This window comes from Gopherus flavomarginatus, chromosome 17, assembly GCF_025201925.1.
Source record: "Gopherus flavomarginatus isolate rGopFla2 chromosome 17, rGopFla2.mat.asm, whole genome shotgun sequence".
NCBI classification, from domain to species: Eukaryota; Metazoa; Chordata; order Testudines; family Testudinidae; genus Gopherus; species Gopherus flavomarginatus.
Genome location: NC_066633.1, coordinates 16,046,323 through 16,068,824, shown reverse-complemented (window position 1 = coordinate 16,068,824; position 22,502 = coordinate 16,046,323). Strand labels below are relative to the sequence as shown.

The 22,502-nt window shown below is 47.6% G+C and overlaps 1 protein-coding gene across 3 annotated transcripts in view; it reads right to left on the bottom strand.

The window, feature by feature from the left end:
- The window catches only part of ASTN2 (astrotactin 2), a 595,125-nt gene that overhangs the window by 476,762 nt on the left and 95,861 nt on the right, over positions 1 to 22,502 (bottom strand). For all 3 annotated transcript variants that reach the window (XM_050926897.1, XM_050926900.1, XM_050926898.1), the window contains one exon: positions 2,382 to 2,766. In XM_050926897.1, the coding sequence (XP_050782854.1) occupies positions 2,382 to 2,766 (385 nt within the window). The remainder of the gene's footprint in view (positions 1 to 2,381; positions 2,767 to 22,502) is intronic.

The following is a 22,502-nucleotide window of genomic DNA, read 5'->3' as shown; positions in this document are numbered from 1 at the left end:
GGGTGACCACCATGCTTGGTTATTGTACCTCTCTGTCCCTACGTTCTGGACAAAACTAGCCATCTTAAAAGAGCTACAACACAGCGCCCCACTCTCTGGTCTGGCTCCCCGTTGGATTCTGGGTCAAATTCAGGTAGGATGACCAGATAGCAAGTGTGAGAAATCAGGACAGGAGGTGGGGAGTAATAGGTATCTATATAAGAAAAAGCCCCCAAAATCAGGACTGTCCCTATAAAATCGGGACATCTGGCCATCCTAAATTCAAGGGGGGAGGCTCTCATCTGCAATGCTGTCGGTGGGATCATTCTGAGTTACAGCCCACGAGGGACCACCTCACACTGGCCATCTTTTGATCTCCCATGGCAGCTACGTGCCACTAGAATCATCAGCATCAACAGAGATACCTGCCTGTGCGTAGTTCTCTCGGCACTTGCCCCCACAAGAGATCATAACAGCTGTGGACCTCATTGTGAAGGGTTGGACACCTTGGGAAGCCACATGATGTGCTGAGATACCACTGAGTCTATCTGGTTCTGCCAGCATGGGCCCCCAGTAACCTGTCTTGCTGAGCAAGACTCTTAAAACTCCTCTAACACACTCACAGGCAGGGCCACACCCAGCTGCAGATCAGCTCTGGGAAGACTCAGTTTAGGGGACTTGCTCCAGCACTCAGATGTCCACCTCTCTTGGAGTGCAGACTCATAGAATATCAGGGCAGGAAGGGACCTCAGGAGGTACCCAGTCCAACCCCCTGCTCAAAGCAGGACCAATCCCAACTAAATCCTCTCAGCCAGGGCTTTGTCAAACCTGACCTTAAAGATATATTCTGAAATTCGCCCCCTCCCTCAATGCAGAGAGAGGTGTGTACACTTCTTAGCCCACCCCTATTAGAAATTACAGAATACAGCCTGGCCTAATTAAAGCATCTCTGATAACACCCAATTCAGCTGGGACGCTACTGTCTGTCTGTCAAGCTGCGGTCTTAACAGATCTGTCTACAACCATCAGACTTGCAGCCATAATCCGCCATCTGCGCACTCCAGAGTTGTTATTACTATTTATTATTTTTGTTGCAATAGCACCTCTGAGCCCCACTCATGGGCCAACACTCCACTGTGCTAGGTGCTGTACCAACACAGAAGAGAAAGATCATCCCTGCCCCAAAGCTCCCAGTCTAAGTGGCCACCACAGCAGAAGCTGCAGTGTAGTGAGATTCAGGCATTCAAGGTTGTCTACCATCATGCTGTACAAGCCATGAAGACAGTAAAGACCTACGATCCCTGTCCACACTGCTGCTTCGACCACTGCCAGCACCAGTTGTGCTGGATGGGCACAGAATTATAGCTAAAAGTTTGCGCATCAGAGCACGCAGTGGTGAAAACTCTTACGCTCGTTGGAAATGGAAGGTTTCAGACTGTTCATTTTTAAAGGAGGATTCGACAGGGGAGAAAATAAAGTAAAATGCATAGGAAGCCATAACGCCACAAGCTTCCTATGCACATGGGTTTCTCTGGTACTTCACTTTAATGCTACACCATCTGATCAACAAAGCGAGATTGCCAGGCTGGCTGAGGGATGTGTATACAATCACACAGCCCAGTCATTGGAGAGCCAGGAGCTGCAGAGTTCCAACTGCAGCACTGATACCAATGCCCTCTGCAGCCCAGGACAAGTTACCAAACTGTGCCTCAGTTTCCCCCTCCTTCTGAGAAATGGGGAATATTGATATGTGCCTATTTTAAGAGAGGTGGTGGGGATCAGTGTTTGCGAAGTGTTTTGAAGCTGAAAAGCTCTACATAAAGGCTAGGCTGTGTTACTTTAAAGTATGAGAATCTCTCTTTCAGTGTCCCACCCTGCTAATACTAAAAGAATCCCCAGCGTGAAAATCCCCGGCAAGGATGGCTTGCCATGAAAGCAGGACATGGGCTAAGTAAGACAATGCCTGAGACCCAGGACTGGCTCCCTACCGAAAAGCTGCGATGTGGCACATACGGCACGAAGGCATCGCTGCACTCTTGCAAACGAAAAGCATCACTGAATCAGAGGCCTTGGCTGGAGTTCTCCCTTTGAAGCACTGATCAAGCATGTCCCTGCAGCTCAGCCGCACACGAGCAAGTGAGCGGCTGGGTTCCCTACGCGAGGACTGCTTGTCAATTCTTCTATTTTATTTTTTTTTAAAGCATTTGAAACTGGGTGTCTCGGAACGTGCACCGACTGAGCAAGAGGAAAGCAGAGGCCATGAATGCGATGGCGGACAACCAGCGTTACCGAGATCAGCAGCCTCCTTGCTCATCCATCACCTCCTAATGACCCCCCAGTACATTTGGGAGCCAGCTGTTTGGCCGGTAGAGAGGGAGTAAATAGGAAGGAAAGCGACAAACCTTTCTTCTCGTATTCAGGCTTCTCCTCCCCGCCCCTGCCCAGGCTCTCCAGCGTCCGGGTCACCTGGCTGCCGAACTCGTCCTCCCTTGTGCCAGGCTCCGCACGCTGCGGGACCTCGTCCTCGTCCTCAAAGTCGTAGTCGTCCAGGATGGGAGTCTCACGGATGGGCATGCCGATGACGGAGTTGTGAGCCTGCAGGCGCGAGGTGCGGAAGCTCTCCCGGGCTTGTGGGCCCAGCAGCACCGAGGGGATGTAGTGGATCTCGTGGGTGGCTTCAGTGCTGGCACTTTTCTGGGGGATCCGGCGGCGCTTGTACCATCGCCGCTGGGCATACAGTGCCACCGTGAACACCAGCAGGAGCAGGAGCAGAGCGATCAGGCCACCCTGCAGGAGAGCAAAGGAGAAACATTAACAGGAGCTCGGGGCCTGCACTGCTCCGTTCCCTCTTGACCCCCAAGGGGACCAGGACAGCATCACCATCTCCCCTGTTTCGGGAGCAGCCTTTCATCCTGGATGATCCCAAAGCACTTTGCAAACTGCCAGTTGTCAGGGAAACCACCTCACCCGCTCCTGAAATGCAGCCACCTCTGGGGTGGAGGCAGCAGCCAGAAAACCTAATTAGCACACAGCATGTTGCATGGGCAGGAAAGGTTCTGGCCCAGGACAATGGGCCAACACCTTAGTCCAAAAAAACGGGGGTGAGGGGAAAGATCTGAAGCCTCAGCAGAGCAGAGGGAATGTCAGAAGGTCTCAGCCAAAAGATGCCAGCACAGCAAGCTGCATGGGACTCCATTTCCATGGGGCTGGGGCAGCTCTGCTAGAGCCTAATCCAGCTAATGTGACTCATTTGATATCAAGCTACATACTGCAATAGCTCCCACTCCCTCCTGGTACCAACGGGGCGATTATCTATTAACAGAATGGAGATAAAGCAAAGTGCTCCACAAGTGCAAACCCCAGACTAGATGCACAGCACCTGTGGAGATGATCCTGGTTACCAGCACTCTGCACCAGGGCAGCACATCTACACTGGAGGGGCTGCACAGGTGCCGTTACAGCAGCGTTTAATGGAGTGCGCCCACTTCAGTAACTCCCTGTCTGTCCGAGATAGGGAACGTCTACACTACAGCTCAGAGGGACGTACCTGCACTAGCTGTAACCTAGTTAGCAGCATAAAAATAGCAGTTGCAGATGCGGCGGCATGGACTATCCCCTAAGAACACACTTGCAGAAGCCTGTACCCTAGACCCTCTCGGTTGTTTTAAGCGATCTAACTAGATTGCAGTCAGCGTGGGTACAGCTGCATGAGCTGCACACCACGTCCCCAGCTTTAATGAAGATGTACCTACATGGCCCCCATTCTCATCATATCAAATATTTATGCCTTTATCCTTAGCACCCCTGGGAGGCAGGGGCGGGGCTGCTGTCCCCATTATACGGATGGGGAGCTGAGACAGAGACACCGAGTGACTTGCCCAAGGTCACGCCAATTTTGTGGCAGAGCAGCGGATTGAATCTGGATCTCAGTCTAGTGCCATCACCACTGGACCACTTTTCCTCTTGCTGGTTTCCAACACTGCTCTTCAGGAACCTCTCAGACAATTCCAGGGCCCAATCCAAGCCAAAGACGATCTTATCAAACATATCACTGCGATGAGTTTATATACTTATATGTATTATTTACACTGACCACCTCACCATCACTGAACTTAACCTTACCTTCCACCCCCTGGGTCAGGTAGGGAAGCTTTATCCCCATTCTGCAGATGGGAAACTGAGGTACTGATAGATTAAGTCACACAGAGTGTCTGTGGCAGAGGCAAGAGCCTATGCTGGATCAACTGCATCCCAGCCCAGTGCCTCAGCCCAAGGCTACCCCTCTGACAAAGTATTGCATGCATCCTCCTGGCAGATGCACTGATGGGAACAATGGTAAAAGTGCTTCTTAATGCAGGTGCATCCTCAGAGGTGGTCTCTCCATGTCAAGGCATCCAGGCTGGGCAGCAATGGAGAAGTCTTCACTGCTACAGGCCACGTTGCCCCTGTTCTGCAGGTAAATACAGGCTGTCTTTCAAGTGGGCAACTAACACAGGCAGGCAAGAGAAATGTGCTTGCTGTTTGCAAGTCGCTCTGAGACCCCCTGCAGCTTCCAGGCAGTTTCACACTGTAGCAGACAAATATCCCAGGGCAGGTAAATCAGGAGTGGTGTGAACAATCAGGACTTTACAGCATGACATATAACCGCTGGGTGAGGGGAGGAATTTATGCTGGCAAATGAATGCCCAAATCCAGGAAACTTTACAAACCGGGTAACCAACATATAAATATTTCATCTGTATTCAGTAAGAACATTGTGAGCGTACAGGGAGATCTGAGAGACAAACAGGATAGTCTATAAAAAGCTAGCGTCTAAAAAATGTGATTCACAAGATGAGTTAGCTTGGGAGACAGACACTCAGCCAACGACAGCTGGATGGATTCGGCAAACTCACTCCCTGCTTTCACAATAGTGCAATCTTTGCCTGTATTCTGAGACGGTTTCACCATAATGTAGTCACGCTCAACTTTGAAAGAAAGCTGCCAAGGAATACACAATATAACACACGACGCAGATGGTGAGATACCACGTACACCCATAGGGTCATGCACAGCGGTCTTCTAGCACACCCCGATGAGCCCTCTGCCTATTCATGTGTGGTGGGTGGATCTCGCAATTGCACCTACAAGCTCATGAGTGTGGTGAATGGGTCCCTGTGCACCCCAAAAACCCACATGGCCATGTGGGGTGGATGAGCATCACCTCTTCACCCCCATGAACTCCTACTCATGCACAACAGAACCGCCTCACACTCACCAACCCGCCTAGCGACTTCTGGTAGACACCTACAAAGCTAGCACGCTTGTGAATAGTGGATGGGCCCACTTGCTGTATTGCGCATGGTAAACAAGCCACTCACACCCCCATGCACCTACATAGCAGACAGGCTTCAGGCACTGGCACCCATCCACAGCCTATTTCCACAAGTCACACCTGCTTTTTCCCTCCCTAACCCGTACACAATGGAAAACCTCTTTGCCTCTAAGTTAACAAGAGTAAGGGAGGCAGTGTCCCTGTACGAGAGGTCTGCTCAGAGCCCGGGGTGTTCTGGGATGTGGGGAAAGTCTCAGGAAGTGTTGGTTTGGTTGCAGAGAGCTGGGAAGAGTGCAAAGCAGTCCTTGGTCATTAGGTCCTGGGGGACCACCTGGGCCTTTCCTTCTCCAGTGGTATATTTGGTCATGAATACAGCAGCTGGTTGCCTGGAGCACGAGGGAGCAGCATTAGGAAGTGAGGAAAGGTTGCCATAAAGGAAGGAGCCCACAGCTTTCCTGGCCCAGCCCAATCTGCCGTAAAAATGCAATATGGCAGCTCTCATTAGAATCCCCTTCCCAGCCTCATCTGTTTTCTCATTTGGTTCTGTAATTGACACTAATAGGAAGAAGGGCTCAGGGAGGCGGAATGACTTTGCTCAGTGCGACTTTCCCAATTTAGCAGACAGCGTCTGTCAGGAAACAGAACGCATTCATGGCCAGGAAAGACTCCTGCAGCTATGACTGGGAGAGGACAACAGGCTGCGTGAGGATTCTTCCTCGGTGCTCAGGATCACGGGAGATTAAGGGTACCCAAGAGAGCTTGAAAAAGAGGGAATCCATCTTCGGTTCCCCTCTGTATGTGCACAGCACCTTGCACAACGAGGTCCTGGTCCGTCACTGGGACTCTGAGGCATGACAGTGACATGAACTATAATGTTGCTTGGGGCTCTGCATCCAGGCAGGTCACGGCCTCTTGGGAGAGTCATTCACATGGCGGAGGAGTTTCTGCCTGTTGATTTATTACACACCCAGCTGTACAACCTCATTCACTCAACCACACAGCCACAGAGACCCTGCAGCGAGGGTCTCCACGGAGGGCAATGCAGCGACACCATGACAGAAGGGTGATGTACAATCCCCACTCCACAGTGCCTGGAACCCCTGGGGATGCTGTACCCATTCAGCTGCAGCAATCCTGCATGTGTAACTCACCGGTGGGTGTCTCAAAAGTCCCTCTCTGTGCTGAGGCGCAGAGGATATAAGTTCTTACAACCCCTCCTCCCTCCACTACAGACCGTTCGCTCAAGCGGTAGCAGCTCAAGCTTTTAGCTCTGGACTCTCCCGGTTCAACCCTGAGGTCAGCCAAGATGGCAGCCATCACGCACGACGAGGTACAGCACGTCCTATGAACATCCAGTGGCCTTACTGCGGAGCTGCCTAAGGCATCACACAACCCTCCTGCAGCAGCCAGCAGATGAGGACACGCTATCCAGTCAGTCAATTTCATGAGGGGACAGTGGGTAGGAAGTGGGTAGACTGGATTCACGGGGAATGAAGAGGCAGACATCTGAGCTCCATCGGATAAGAAGTGGGAGGGGGAGACGCAAAGGAATTTTTAAAAGACAACACCCTCACCCACCCAGCCCTGGCCCCAGAACCAAGCGGAAGCAGGCAGAGTCTGGTAAACTCGAATCTCTTCTGGGGTGTTCGCCTCTGATCACAATCCGGAGATCCTCCACCAAAGCAGGTGCAACCTGCCAGCAGGAGCTTTTCATTACTCAAGTGCTGTGTATCAGCGTTCGGGTGTCTGAGTTCAGGGCCTGCGGCAGATCATCCCTGCTGCCCACCTCCAGCACAAGGACACAGCCTCACGGCTGTTAGCTGAGGAGGAGAGGCAGAGCCAGACTGGAACCCACCTACCACGCTGCCTGAGTGAAAGTGGCAGCTGGAAAGCTAGGAAAGGAGACGTTCAGGCTGCCTTAGGCCAGTGAGGGCTCTGCATCATTCAGCACCAGACCCAGGCTGTTTCCTCAAGAGCAGGGCTGGACATCCCAGCGATCTGAGTGCATTCGAAGAGCCGAAATGTCCCCCCCACAGCCCTGACACTCGGAGCCAAGAAGAGGGCCGCCCGCTTGCTCCTAACATGCCCCACCGCTCAGGCAGGGGAAGGGGACATGCCCCCTCATACGCTTACTAGAGTGGGTCAGGAGCTTTTCAGTGAAACCGTTCTCAGAAAATGCCAACTTCTCAAAAAAGAAGCTTTTCTCAGACACGTCCCTGTATCTGTTCACCAGGAAGGTTTCTCCAGCTCAGGATGCAATTACTGGTCCAAACCACAGACTCATCCATCCCAGAATAGCCAATAGCCTGGCGCAGGGCCCTCACCTGGGATGGGAGAGACTGTGGAGACTTTCCAGGAGACTGAATTAGGCACATGTAGATCTGAACCTGGTTCTCTCAAGCGCAAGCTCTAACCTATTCAGGGGTGGGATGTCTCACAGGATGGAATTCTGGCTTTCCGGACAGCCCTCATGCTCAGTGCCCCATTCAAACCGTCCCCTGCTGGCACAGTCCTCCGCAGACATTCCTCCTCCCTACCTAGGTCTGCGACTGATCCAGAAGGAAGTCTGAGCACTGGGGGAAAAGCCTGGACAGCCATGGACATTCCTACCATTGCCAAGCACTTGCCAACTGGAGCCAGAAGAGGGAAGGAAAGGTCTGGAGGGATCAAATGTGACATTGATCTGAACCACCGGTGAAAGTGGAGCCACTCTGGCTGCCAGGGGCCTGCAGCTGGCAAACCAGATTAACACAGCATCCACCCACGGCTGCTGCAGTCAGATGAGGTTTGGGGAAGTAGTTTGAACCAAGGCAAAGAACATTGTCAGTCTATTGTATTGGGCCCACTGAGATGTTTCTGCTTCAGGGACATCACAAACTGCACAGAGCCACAGACATGGTTAGTGTGATGTTTCCTCCTCCCGGCCTGGAGTGATCCTACGCCACCGCAGATTACAGGGCTGGTTCAAGTGAATCCCCTGCCGAACCACTTGGTTGAATGGTTTGTCTTCGAGGCCAAGGACAGCTCTCTCTTCCAACTACTTCACCCCACTCAACTGCTCTGCCAAGCAGAGAAACGGGAGAACAGGTGGGGGGCCAGGTCGGATGTGTCTTCGTGCAGGGAAGTAGGGGAATGGCGTACAGAGGTTTCCTGTTAAAATTGTGACAAACCCCAGCACTCCAGCCAGTCCCTGATGGGATGGGGCCCCCATGACCTCGGGTGCCCCTGCAGCAGCAAGTTGGATGGCGGAGTCTGAACCAACTCAAGCAGGCTGGGAAAGGACAGAAATGTGCAAATCCTCCCACTACACAAAACAGCAAGGAGGCGGCGTTTTAATCCCTCCCCAAGCACAGCCAGGCCATAAGCCGCAGGCACCGATTCACAGATGTGCAGCGGAACGTGGCCAATGTGTTCGGACTACTGGGGGAGCACGCATGAGGAATACTAAACCCACAGCATCACTGGTGCCACTAGCCAGAGCCAGCAGCACATCTCTGTCTCTGCACACGAGACTTCTCTTGGCCAGAGCCACATGCCCCCTGCTCTCCTCAGTTCAGCACAGATTGATAGCCCCCGTGGGCTGCTCACAGCTGTGCTGCTGGTCCCAGGAGGACTCAGTGCACCTCCCCAGACCTTCCCTGCTCTGCCAGTGCTTGGCAGAAGCAATCCATCGCACACTGGGCCACTGCTACCTAGCGGCACTCATTTCTTTTAAAAGGACGGCTCCTCATCTGCAGCTCATTCTCTGTTCTGTCCCTGATCTCAGTGCGGACAGCCCCTGGTTTAAACACAACACACACACAGAGATGGGAGATCTTCCTGAAAAAAAGTCCAACTTAGGAGGCATTGAAGCCAGCCTCATTTTAATCTATTTTTCATGTTAAATTATCCAACTGAGGGAGCGGGAGAGAGAAAGGGGAAGGAATGGATAATATGAGAAATGTTTTATTTGACAATGTGTCATTTGGAAACTGATTATTTCTGTCTCAGGGCTTTTTAATATTTCCGAACAATGGCCGAGTCACGAGGGGATTTGGTATTCTAAGACTGGATTTATAATACTCTGTTCTGCTGTGATAAGAACACAGGCCTTTAATCCTCCGAGCTGTGAATATGCATATTCTCCCACGTAATGTCCTTCTCCCTGCACTGCTCCGTGCCCCCAGAGTCAGCCGAGTCCTGATGGGGAATGGGACCACCGGGCTGAGAGGGTGCTCTGAGCAGGCTTCCTAGGCCCATCCAACACAAGGGAATGGTCGAAGCCCTCATGAAGGCAGCACCTGATGCTAACACCCGCTGCTGAGGCCTGGGGTGAGCATGGACATGTGTACAGTTGGGGTGCTCACAACTCAGCTCCAGGAACAAGGGAATCAGGACGAAGGCAATGCAATTGCAGGTTGCCAACACACAGAGTGGGCAGGTGAGCGCTCTTCTCCGTTCCAGGGCTCTAGGGATTGTGGGCATAAGCTAAGTCTACCTGGAACAGAGGTGGCTTGGGAATTGGCTCAGCTGGGTGTCACCATGGATGTTGAGGGGAAGGATAGGTAAACTCAGACCACAGGAGCTACTGCTTAGCACCAGGAAAGAGGGAAAAGTGAAGCCATTCAGATGTAGCAGGAGCTCTGGGAGGACTGCGCCTCTTAATGGCATCCAAAAGTGTCCATTTAGAGCCAGTTAAATATTTCTCCTCTCCCGCGACATGGATGGCTGCTGGGCCATGCAGATAGGGAACACAGATGGGGAGAGGGTATGGCAGAAGGGGAACCAGCGTTTGAAAAGGTAAAATGTGTCACCTGCACAAAATGCAGCTGTCTAGCACCCTCCAGGACTCAGCAGTTAGTGGAGGATGTGGGAGCCCTTGGTTACAATAGTGTTACACGTGGGTGAGGAACAGATACACACTCAGTGGTACCAATTAATTTGGGTGTATTCCTATCAGGGATAGCTGACAGATTCCCAAAAGCAAGGTGCTCCAGTGCTAACACCCAGTGTTAGAAACACCATGGTGATCATTGCTATATCCCGTAACATGTCTAGATCAACCCTAAGAAGTATAAATATGGCACCATAACAGTCTGTACCCCATGATCACCCCTGTTACAAGACTATGTTACATTGTGTATAAAGCATACGGTGTAAAGTATCATCTGAAAATTCATTATTTTCTGATCATTATAGTCTTGGTAAAATATGCATGGCAACATTGTGAAAGATATAAAATTCCACCATACGATATTACTAGGATGTGTTCTGGAGGGGAGTCACAACCAATTCCCCAGAGAGAAAAGGCTAGCCAGCTCTTCAGGCAGGAGTCAATGAGATCAAATAAACCACCACCTGAATAAGTGGTCACTCTTCCCCAAGAGAGAGGGTGTGGGCAAAAAAAAAAAATTACGTTTTGATAAAGAAGCAGTTTAAAGCCCTCAGCCACACAGACTCTCTGTCTCCTGAATGTCAGCTGGATACAAGTCTTGTGCAAGAAAACAGGCGGTAAGAGGAGAGGGCACCCCAGCATCTCTCCCTGGCTCTCTACTCAAGGCATCATCAACACCTGAAGAACAAAAGAAGCAGCTTTGGACTGGTGGAGAGATCCCGACTGAAAGAGGTTTAGCCAGTAACGCTGCTGGAACATGCAGCCAGAGAGACCTTCGCTTTGCAGTCTCTTAGCTTGTTATGTCAGGTGTTAGTTGTGTTTTACGTTTTATTTCCTTGTAACCAATTCCAATTTACGCGCCTCATTACTTGTGGTGACTTCAAATGTATCTTTCTGTACTTAATAAACCTGTTTTGTTGTTTTAGCTAAACCAGTGCATTTGGATTGAAGTGTTAGGGAAACTCCATTTGGGATAACAAGATTGGTGCACATCATTTTCTAGTAACAAATGACAGATGTTAGAAGAACTTGTATTGTCCAGGAGGATGCTGGGTAGTACACGATGCACATATCTGGGGGAAAGTCTGGGACTGGGAGACTGCTGGTGTTGCAGTGTAATTCACGAGCTAGAGTGATTCATAGAGTTTAGCTGGGGGTGACATACATGCTGGAGGCTGGGTGTGAGCGGACCAGGAATGGGTGCTCTTAGAGTAAAGCAGTGTAAAAGGCACCCCAGGATGGGGAACTGAGAGGACACAGCTGTCCATCAGGCCAGACTGTAACTTGGGTATTGTCATAGACACAGGCCACTCGTACAGGACCCACGCCTTGCCATCTCCTGGGCTTGAAGGCGTTCAGTTCTCAGCCCTGCCCCAGCTCTGAGTAAGGGTTGCCCCATAAAATTGTCTCAATGGCAGTGAATTCTGGTTGCCATTTTATCAGAGAAGTGGACCTTTGGGCAGGAACATGTGACTATTCTTTGCACAAGTGGACAATGCTTGGATGGAGGGCTGCAATGGAAAGGCAGGGCTTGTCTGCACTACAGAGCCAATGCCGGTGTGCAAGTATATCCCCTTAACACAGATGCAGAGCACACCAACAGGAGATTTTCTGCGGCATAAACTACACCACCTCCCCTAGGCATGCTGACAGCAGCGCTCTTCTGTTGGTACAGTTGTGATTACACTGGGTTTTTGGCCTCATAGCTATGTCGACCAGGGGATCGGGAGGGAGATTTTGTTCACACTCTGAACATAGTTAGGCTGGCAAGACTTTCTAGTGTAGACTCAAACTTTCCCCGCTCATTCTACAAACCTAGTGAAGGCATACCCTAAATCCAGAATTGGACAACACCGAGAGGAGACTCAAACCTCACACCTCTAGATCTTAACACATGGGCCTTTCCCTACCTGAACTAAAAGTGCCAGCCCTCTTAGCTCGGACTGTCACAGCCTTAGCAACATCTATCTGTGGCCCAGCCACCCTGAAAGGAGAACAAAGCGCTGCATTGTGTGCATGTGACTTACATCTGCACTAGAGCTTCTGGACTCAATGTAACTTGAGCTAATGGATTGCCAGACTAATCTGAGCGAGCTAGCACGGCTGTAAATTCTAGTGTTCACACGCCATAAAAGTTTGCTTTAGGAAACCTTTGTTCCTAGTCATAGTTCATCCCAGGCTGAATCCTAGAGCAAACCACAACTAGATGCCAACATTTGAGAGCTTCTACAACAGTGTTCGTTAACTAGCAACCAATTAGCTTGAGGTAGAGCACAACCAAAGCGCTGGACTAAGGGGGGATATGATGGAGGGATATAAAATCATGAGTGATGTGGAGAAAGTGAATAAGGAAAAGTGATTTACTTGTTCCCATAATATAAGAACTAGGGGCCACCAAATGAAATTAATAGGCAGCAGGTTTAAAACAAATAAAAGGAAGTTCTTCTTCACACAGCGCACAGTCAACTTGTGGAACTCCTTGCCTGAGGAGGATGTGAAGGCTGGGACTATAACAGGGTTTAAAAGAGAACTGGATAAATTAATGGAGGTTAAGTCCATTAATGGCTATTAGCCAGGATGGGTAAGGAATGGTGTCCCTAGCCTCTGCTTGTCAGAGGGTGGTGAGGGATGGCAGGAGAGAGATCACTTGATCATTACCTGTTACCTCTGGGGCTCCTGGCATTGGCCACTATTGGTAGACAGGATACTGGGCTGGATGGACCTTTGGTCTGACCCACTATGGCCACTCTTATGTTCTTATGTAGACAAAGCCCACAGAAAAGGTCTATCAGCTCCCTGGTCTGCGGTGTGGTACTTCTGTACACACAACCTGAGAATCGTATCGGTTTGTTTGGATACAACACCACACTGCAAAACCAACTCATTCTCCTCCTTCAAAAACCCTCCTTTGCCGTGATGGCTGCAAAAGACTAGGCATACTGAGATCACTGCCTATCCCGAGGACCAATGCTGTCTCATCGTTTCCTTCTAGTCCTCCGTGTGTCTGTATCAATCTGCTTTCTCTTGTCTTCAATTGTAAACACTTTGAGGCAGGGATGGTGTTTTTGTTCGTACAGCACCTAGCACAATGGGGTCCTGGCCATGACTGAAGCTCCTAGGTGCTACTGTAATTAGTAATAATAACACCAAGGCCATGAGAGACTGACTGTCGGCTCTCATCCCTAAAGCCTTCTGCTTCAGTGTTGCTGCTTCACAGGTCTCCCCCTCCCTCAGGCTGTGCTTACACGAGCACTTTTCTTCAAGTTTCCAATCAGCTCACTAGCACCAATGCAGCTCCACTCAGGGTAGCAACGACAGGACTGCTAGCCTGAAGCACCCTATCATCTAACCCTGCTCTGAGCAGGGTAAGCCACCATAGCAACGCTCCCAACGCCGGTACTGCTGATGGGGCTGCATCCAATGGTAGCTTTGAGAAAAACTGCCATGTATGTCAGTTCACATTTCTCCAGAGCAAACATCAGTCTGCTGTTCCTGCCCACATTACCCCCTTCCCCAAGATCCCTTTGTATTATGGCTCTGCCTTCCCTCTGTGCAGCACCTCCCAATGTTATTTCTTCTGCAAAACTTAATTAATGTGTTGTTAGCTCCTTCCTTCAGATCACTAATAATGATAAATAACACTGCTCTCAGCAGAATGCTCTCTCTCTTACACATGCTCCCACGTATCGTGACCTTCTCTGCATCCTGTCGTTTCTACACCTGCCTGGGCCTTGGACTTTTCCCTATACTACATGACACAAGCTCCTTCAAACCCTAGAGGAACCGTCAGGTCAGGCGAAAGGCCCATCCTAGCATTCTTCCTCCTACAGTCACCTTCTTAAATTACACCCGGATCTCCACTACAGTCGATCCACATTGTCACTGAACAGTATGGAACAGCACTGAAAAGCGTGTTGTGCCACTAAGGTTAATAAAGCTCTGCCCTTCTGTAGCAACTTCCAGCTGAGGAGCTCCCAGGAATTTACAAACATCAGTTAAACCTCATACTCCCTGCAAGGTAAGTTATTGTCATCACCCCCATAGTAGAGAATCGGAGAAAACTGAAGTCAGCGCAGAAACTGAGGCCAAGAGGTTGCCCCATTCTGTTCATTCCTCTGAAGCATCTGGTACCAGCCACTGTTGGATGACAAGATACTGGGCTAGACAGAACATTGGCCTGACTCAGTGCAGCCATGCTTATGTTCTTAGGTTAAGTGACTTGTTCACGGCCACACAAGGAGTCAGTGGCAGAGGAGAATCCAAACTAAAGCCTTTCTTTTCATCATGGCTGTTTGTGGCGGAGGAGGCCAGCCAATGGGGCAGGATTTTTATGGGAGATGTTGGAGATGTGAGCGGGCAGGTATCCTGCTGTTAATTGATTTATCTCATAAGACTGACCTCACACTTGGTAAAGCAACCCCCATCCTTTCACATATTTATACTTGCTCCTGTATTTTTCACTTCATACATCTGATGAAGTAGGTTCTAGCCCACAAAAGCTAATGTTCAAATAAATTTGTTAGTCTCTAGGGTGCCACAAGGACTCCTCGGGTTTTTTTTTGAGCTGATACAGAATAACACAGCTACCACTGAAACCTGTAAAGGGAAGTGATCAGTTGGGTACCTAAAGGATTTCAGAGTGGACATCTCAAGAGTTAGCTCTGCTTGCATGTCACAAAGATACATACTTTGCCCACAATGCCTGGCAGTGTATTCACTGATAGCATGCAACTGTTGTGGTCTTTGGTGGATTGTAGATAGTGTTAGCCTCTCATGTTAAACAGTGATAGTGATCCTTGCACAGCACAGATCCTCAATGAGCTAAAGAGACTAGAACTGCATGGCGGGCAAGTAGTGTCATCCCCACTCTGCAGATAGGAAAACCGAGGAATCGGAAGGCCAGAGAGTGAGTCAGTGAAAGAGAAAACTGGTTTAAAACAAACAGCAGCTCAGATCACTAGACAATATCCCTCTCGAAAAACATGCCTCAACGCAACACAATAAGAGGCAATTTATCAACAAATAGGGCACGTTTGACCTACATGTCCACATCCTCTTTTGAGCCTGGAGTCAGCAAAGCATTGCAGCACGTGCTTAACATTGAGCATGTACTTAAGCTCCATTAAAGACAATAGGGCTTAAGCACATGCTTAAAAGCTTTGCCTAATAGGGACAGTTTGCTGAACTGGGGCTTTGGACAGAACCGTATTATTTCCTGTATTCCTCCATAGCTCTCCTGACACTCAAACAGATCTGAGCTCTAAAGAGGACCGGGCACTGTCTTTTTTTATCCTTGTCTCATCTACCCTGCCCAGAGCTGACAAACGGTTGCAAAACTGCCTTAGCAGCGACGCATTCAAGTGCTCTACCACTGGGAACATGAAGATAAGTGTAAGGGGCTAAATTTGGCACTGAAGTTTTCTGGTGCAGATGGATTTATACTGGCACAGCCACATGCAGAGTCTGGCCCAGAAATTTAAGAATTAAGGCTCCCACTGTATCACTAAGACAGCCCTCCTGTGTATGCCATATGGATATCTAGACTATATGCTACCCCGCCCATAAGCACACGGCGCATAAATTTAATAGCATACACAGCCCTACAACGTACAGCATAAGTATAAGAGCAGTTACAGTTGCTGTGGGAACAATAAACTTTAAAATCCCAGACCCATTTGTATTAAAAATCTCAGACAAAGTCACATTTCCCTATAGTTTTATTTTAAAAAAAAATACACTGAATACTGTTTTGCTGGGGATGAACAGCAGAGTGAGCCTGCCAATCAGCCTTTCGGTGCCATTCAAATGGACAGTGGGATGCTCCAGTAAACAATCACTGGAATGGTCTCCCAGGTATCGTCTGTATGCAGGCATCGGAAGAAACGCAGCTGCTGAATGAACAGAGAACATGCCACTAACTGGAGCTACACATCTTGGGAGAGTAACAGTACAAACTATTTCTAAGCTACATTTCTTCAAATCACTTGCCCTTGGTGGGCTAGGCAAAAAAAAAGTGATTTTATTAAAAACCTTCTAGCTAACGTGTTTTAAAATCTGAGCCTAGACAGGGGTCACTATCGCTTTTAACATGTCAGCAGGTTTAGGTTTAACCCTCTACTTCCCTCTAGGATTCACCAGAACCGGAAAGCACAAACTGCAATTTCCCCTGTCTGTGCTGAGAGTTTAAATACATTAGCTATCACAGTTTAATGATCACACTTCCTAACATTGACAGCCCAGTAGAGCTTAAGGGCCAGGATAAGACTAAAGCTTTTTCAAGCAGCTTGAGTTATTCAAGCCCCCCGAAAAGCAGTCTTACACCTCAAAAGTGCGTTCTAGGGACACATACTAATTTTTCTTACTCTGATCAATCAAACCAATCAGAGTTTTAGCAAAATAAGGGGGGAAAAGGCCACTTGAGTCAAGAACTGAAAGACTGAAATGTAATAGAAAAGAGTTTGATACCAACAATAAAGCTCCTTTATACCACACATATCTTAAAGCATCATTTATTACGCACTTATACAGCCCCTGACACAACGGGGCCTGACCAAGCTGATGCCTCTAAGTGCTACGGCTATACAAATGAATAACGTCTTCTATTTTAATTACTGTTTAAACAAGGGCTTAAATGAAAATGCCTCTTGAAAAGGCAAGCACGGGAACCCTGCTGTTCTAACCCACAATTGCGATGCACCCTTCTTAAAAGGCTTTTGATCAGCAGTCAGGAAAACATCAGTGTCCTACAGACTGAAGAAAAGAGGCTAATTCAGTGTCCCTTCCCAGCTATTCTTTGCAAAAGGGAGCGTTAATGTTGCATGCCTCTCTGGCTCTAAAAATAATAATAATAATAATAATAATAATAATAATAATAATAATGTTTCCCAAGAACTACTTACCAAAGTCTACTGCTAGTCTGTAAAGCAGACGGCAGATTGCATGCATGAACTCTCAGTGGTGGATTTCCCATACTTGGTTCTGAGAGGCGCATTAAGCTGGGTCACAGCACGGTAACCACATTCTCTTCCCCTAGCTGCCCGCTGACTCAAGCAAATGAAACCTAGCTCAGACAATAACCACATTGAAAGGCTGTTGGAGCTGCTGCTAAGACATTTACGGCATCCTGCCCCTGCCTTGCCTCCCATACTTTCCCACTAACCCGGACAAGCAAGGACTGGGATAAATCAGGAACCTTCATCTAACAAACAGGCAAACAGATACCCCCAGGTATCTGCTCAGCAATAAAGAGAGGGTTGAAGAGGCTTGGCATGGCCCCAAGCAATTTGCAAACAAACAGGGTAAGAGAGCTGGGAAATGAACAGTTCCAGGGCTTGGGATTTTTATGCCCTCATCACCGAAGCTCTTCAAGGCAACAAGAGCTTGGCAAGCATTCCAACCAACCAGCCTTTTCGCAGAGGATTGTTTCCTCTACCCCAGATATATGGTCCCTCTTAGGAGAGGGGCATGCTCACCAACTCCCCCCCCAGCAGCTGTCTTGGACAGTAATTACCATCCCAGTGCCCCATTATGATTCCACACACCTTCACCCAGCTCACGGCAAAGAGCACCTTGAATGTTCCTTCGATGCTGCGGTTAGTCCAGCCTGTTCAGAAGGAAGGTGGTGGCAGCGTCCGTCGTGCAGAAAAAAGGCTTCTCCTTAGTCCCCAGAAGGAGCGCCTTCAACCACGATCTCTCCCGAAGGGAATCACGCTCTCCGAAACGCCAGCTACCGCTGCCACCACCTTCCTGTTGGAAGTCCAAACTGCTCGTGTCCAGGTACTGAAGGAAGCTGTCCATTGCTAGGAGGAAGCTCAAACTATTGCCAACTGGGCACTGCCAGGAAGTGGTTGATTTCAAGACCAGAAGACACCATTATGATCAGCTAGTCCCAACTCCTGCACAAGACAGGCCACAGAATGTCACCCAGGGGTTCCTCCACTAAGCCTGCAATTTGTGGTTGAGCCAGAGCCTCTCTTTGAGAAAAAGACCTGGGAACAATCAGCCACTACCCTGGGTCAACTGGCTCCAAGCTAGGATCACTGTTCCAATGAACGTTGCATCAGCGGTACTAGCTGGGCCTCAACCAGAGGGGGAAAAGTACACAGGGTAAACCAACTGACCATGGAGTGAAAGCACACAGCTTCTTGGAGAAAGATGATCTTGCTACAGGCACTGAACTGGAACACAGGAGCCAGAGCTTTGATTCCCAGCTCTGCCACACACTCCCTGTGACACCTTGGGTGGGCTACTTAATCTTCGTGCTTTAATCCCCCATCTGTAAAATCAGGAAATCAGTCCTTCCTTTCTCTCATCCTTTGTTTGTCTTGCCTAATTAGACTAAGTTCTTCAGGGACCGTCTCAGCACTATGGGTCCAAGATCTCAGCTGGGGCCTATCAGAGCGACTTTAACGCTAATGAGAAAACAATAATAATAATTACAGCAGAACTCTGCTAATTCACATACCCCATAATTCATACCAGCAAAAGCCATCAGCTTCTCTCCTCTTCCAGATAAAGTTTTAACAGATGCTGAAGCAAGGTCTCAGGTTACTCTGGCGTCATTATTTTGTACAAAATATACTACACAACATTAAGTAGCAAACTATGAAATATCATAAATAATTAAAACTAAACACAAGTCAGATCAGGGAACAAAGTACATTTGCTGTTGCGAAACCATTCTTTTTTTTTCTCCTTTTTTTTATGTTGTGTTTATTCGCTTCCTTGTTAATTTACAAAAACCTCAGTTAATTCTCGGCGGATTGCCTGATCATTAGTGCAAATTAATGCTGTTCCCACTGTATATTCCACATATATTAAAAAATTAATCTAATAAAAATGACATATCTCCAGATGAAGGAACATAAACGAAATTCAGATTTCAGAGTAGCAGCCATGTTAGTCTGTTATCTATAAAAAGAACAAGAAGTACTTGTGGCACCTTAGAGACTAACAAATTTACTTGAGCATAAGCTTTCGTAGGCAATTCAGATTGTGTCTCTAGCCTTTGCATGCTCTTGGGTGACATGTTAGAACATCCTCCACTCTGCTCAATTAGCCAATACACTTCTCAGGGCTGCAGGTTTTCAGACAGCTGCCCAGAAGAAGTGATAAAGAAGGGAAATGAACTTTGCAAAATACAGGGAGAAAGAATCAGAGCAGAGAACCACAAGTTAATTATTAGGGCTGTCAAGAGATTAAAAAAATTAATCACATGATTAATCACGTGTTAATTATGGAATATCATTTATTTAAATATTTTTGGATGTTTTCAACATTTTCAAATATATTGATTTCAATTACCACTCAGAATACAAAGTGTACAGTGCTCACTTTATATTTATCTTTTATTAAAAATAGTTACACTGTAAAAAACAAAAGAAATAATATTTTCAATTCACCTCATACAAGTACTGTAGTACAATCTGTATCATGAAAGTTGAACTTACAAATGTAGAATTATGTACAAAAAATAACTGCATTGAAAAAAATAAAATAATGGAAAACTTTAAAGCCTACAAGTCCGCTCAGTCCTACTTCAACTAATCACTCAGACAACCAAATTTGGTTACAATTTACAGGAGATAATCGTTCCCACTTCTTGTTTACAATGTCACCTGAAAGTGAGAACCAGTGTTCGCATGACACTGTCGTAGCCGGCGTCTCAGGATATTTATGCCAGATGTGCTAAAGATTTATATGTCTCTTCATGCTTCAACCACCATTCCAGAGGACGTGCATCCTTGCCGATTACGGGTTCTGCTCGAAAACAATCCAAAGCAGAGCAGACTGATGCGTTTATTTTCATCATCCAAGTCAGATGCCACCAACAGAAGTGTGAGTTTCTTTTTTGGTGATTTGGGTCTTATAGTTTTTGCATCTGAGTGTTGCTCTTTGAAGATTCTGAAAGCATGCTCCATGCCTTGTCCATCTCAGATTTTGGAAGGCACTTCAGATTCTTAAACCTTGGGTCAAGTGCTGTAGCTATTTTTAGAAATCTCACACTGGTATCTTCTTTGTGTTTTATCAAATCTGCTGTGAAAGTGTTCTTAAAACAAACATGTGCTGGATCATCATCCAAGACTGCGATAACATGAAATATATGGCAGAATGCGGGTAAAACAGAACAAGAGACATACAATTCTCCCCCAAGGAGTTCAGTCACAAATTTAATTAACACATTATTTTTTAACGAGCATCATCAGCATGGAAGCATGTCCTCTGGAATGGTAGCTGAAGCATGAAGAGGCATACAAATGTTTAACATATCTGGCAGGTAAACACCTTGCAGTGCCAGCTAGAAAAGTGCCACACAAATGCCTGTTCTCACTTTCAGGTGACATTGTAAATAAGAAGCAGGCAGCAGTGTCTCCTGTAAATGTAAACAAACTTGTTTGTCTAAGCAATTGGCTGAACAAGGAGGAGGACTGAGTGGACTTGTAGGCTCTAAAGTTTTACATTGTTTTGTTTTTGAGAGCAGTTATGTAAAAAAAAATCTGCATTTGTAAGTTACACTTTCAGGATAAAGAGTTTGCACTACAGTACTTGTAGGTGGTTAATTGAAAAATACTGTTTCTTTTGTTTATCCCTTTTACAGTGTAAATATTTGTAATAAAAGTAATATAAAGTGAGCACTGTACACTTTGTATTCTGTGTTGTAACAGAAATCGATATATTTGAAAATGTAGAAAAAAGATCCAAAAATATTTAATAAATTTCATTCGGCATTCTATTGTTTAACAGTGCGATTAATCATGATACAATTTTTTTAATCACGATTTTTTTTTTAGTTAATCGCGTGAGTTAACTGCGATTGATTGACAGCCCTCGTAAGTATTATTTGTTTTACTGGAAGTCTACCAAAGGGACAGACAGAGGACCAAACGCCTTCAAAAGCAAAAGCATTAGGAAAATATTCGTTATTAAACAGAATACATTTGTAGCAAATGCTGCGGTTCAGACAGTTCGACAGCCCTTCTCTCAAAAGTAATTCAGCAAAGAAGATGGAAATATTTGGGGCCTGTGTTAAGAAGGAGCAGCTGCCACAGCAGGGGTGCCATTGGGCAGCTGGAAAGAGATGCAAAAGGGGCCAAATGAAACAAGCCCGCCAGCAAACAAAACTGGGAGGGAAAACTTATGAGACTCCACAACACAGAGAACATGCAAAGAGCAGCCCAGGACAGACAGAGATGGCAGAGCCTTGTTTTGTACCCTAAGCGATGTCTGACGGCACAAGAAGCATGTAGATTACCGTCCTGCTCTCTCTCATATCCACGTAAATAAAGGCATGAGAGAGAGAGCGTTGAATAGGATTTTTTAAAATGTATTTCTGGACATTCAAAACAATTTATGGAGCCGGGAGCTGATGGGAAGGCGTAATTGTGCTCCTAGGAAATCAAGGGAAGGGAAAGCATTCTTTTTGTTGCTGTTTTTTTATAAAAGGTTTATTACTGAGCCACTAGCTGGCAGCTGCCTTGGGACCGATCCAGCTGATTGTGTAAATATGTTTAGGCAGGTTTTTTAAGTGCAAATATTTCAGGATAATGAGCATTCTGTGAAGTAACAGCAGAAGCTGCCGTTTAACTTTTACTACCGTCACTGCTTTCCGAAGAGGGGGAGGGTGGTTGGAGCAGAATATTAAGAATCAGAGCTGTGTGAGGAGGAGATTTCCCTTTGCATCTGCCACAGATCCACAGGGTGTGCTCTATGCCCTGGCTTGGAAGCAGTCTCTTGGGAGTCACCCCTTCAGTGTGCCAGGCCCAAGGCCTCCATGACTTCGAAACTGAGGCATGCTGATGCCAGCAGTCCCCTTCTGTCTCTGAGACTCCCTGCAGCAAATCCAACCAAGCCAGATTCCTGCTGGAGGTTTGTATTCTACCCCTTTCTGGGCGTGATGCTCTCAGTGAGTATCTGGAGTGATGCCAGGCAGCCAATTTATTAGACACCTGGCATGTGGAATCTGAAAGTCCTTAGGTTAGCACAGAGCAGCAAAGGTGAAGACAGTTCAGCTTGGCCAACCTCAGGGCTCCACCGAGCCAAGTGGCTGTAATCAGTTTGGCCCTGTCTCTGCCCCTTGTCTTCAGTCCCAACCTCTGTGTGCTGTCCCTCTAGGAGCTCAGCTGTCTTTGAGCACAGCTACCTGACACCCTTCTCCCTTGTTCTCCACTCAGGGCCTTTGCTCTGCCTTCTCTCCTGGCTGATGATCACTCCATTCACATGCGTAGACTGTATTCAGTTTTGCTAACAACTGTGATCTCCAGCCAGGCTGCCACATGAGAAACTCCTTCTCCATTCGCTCTGCACTCAGTGCATAGCAATGCAATGTTCAGAGGGAAA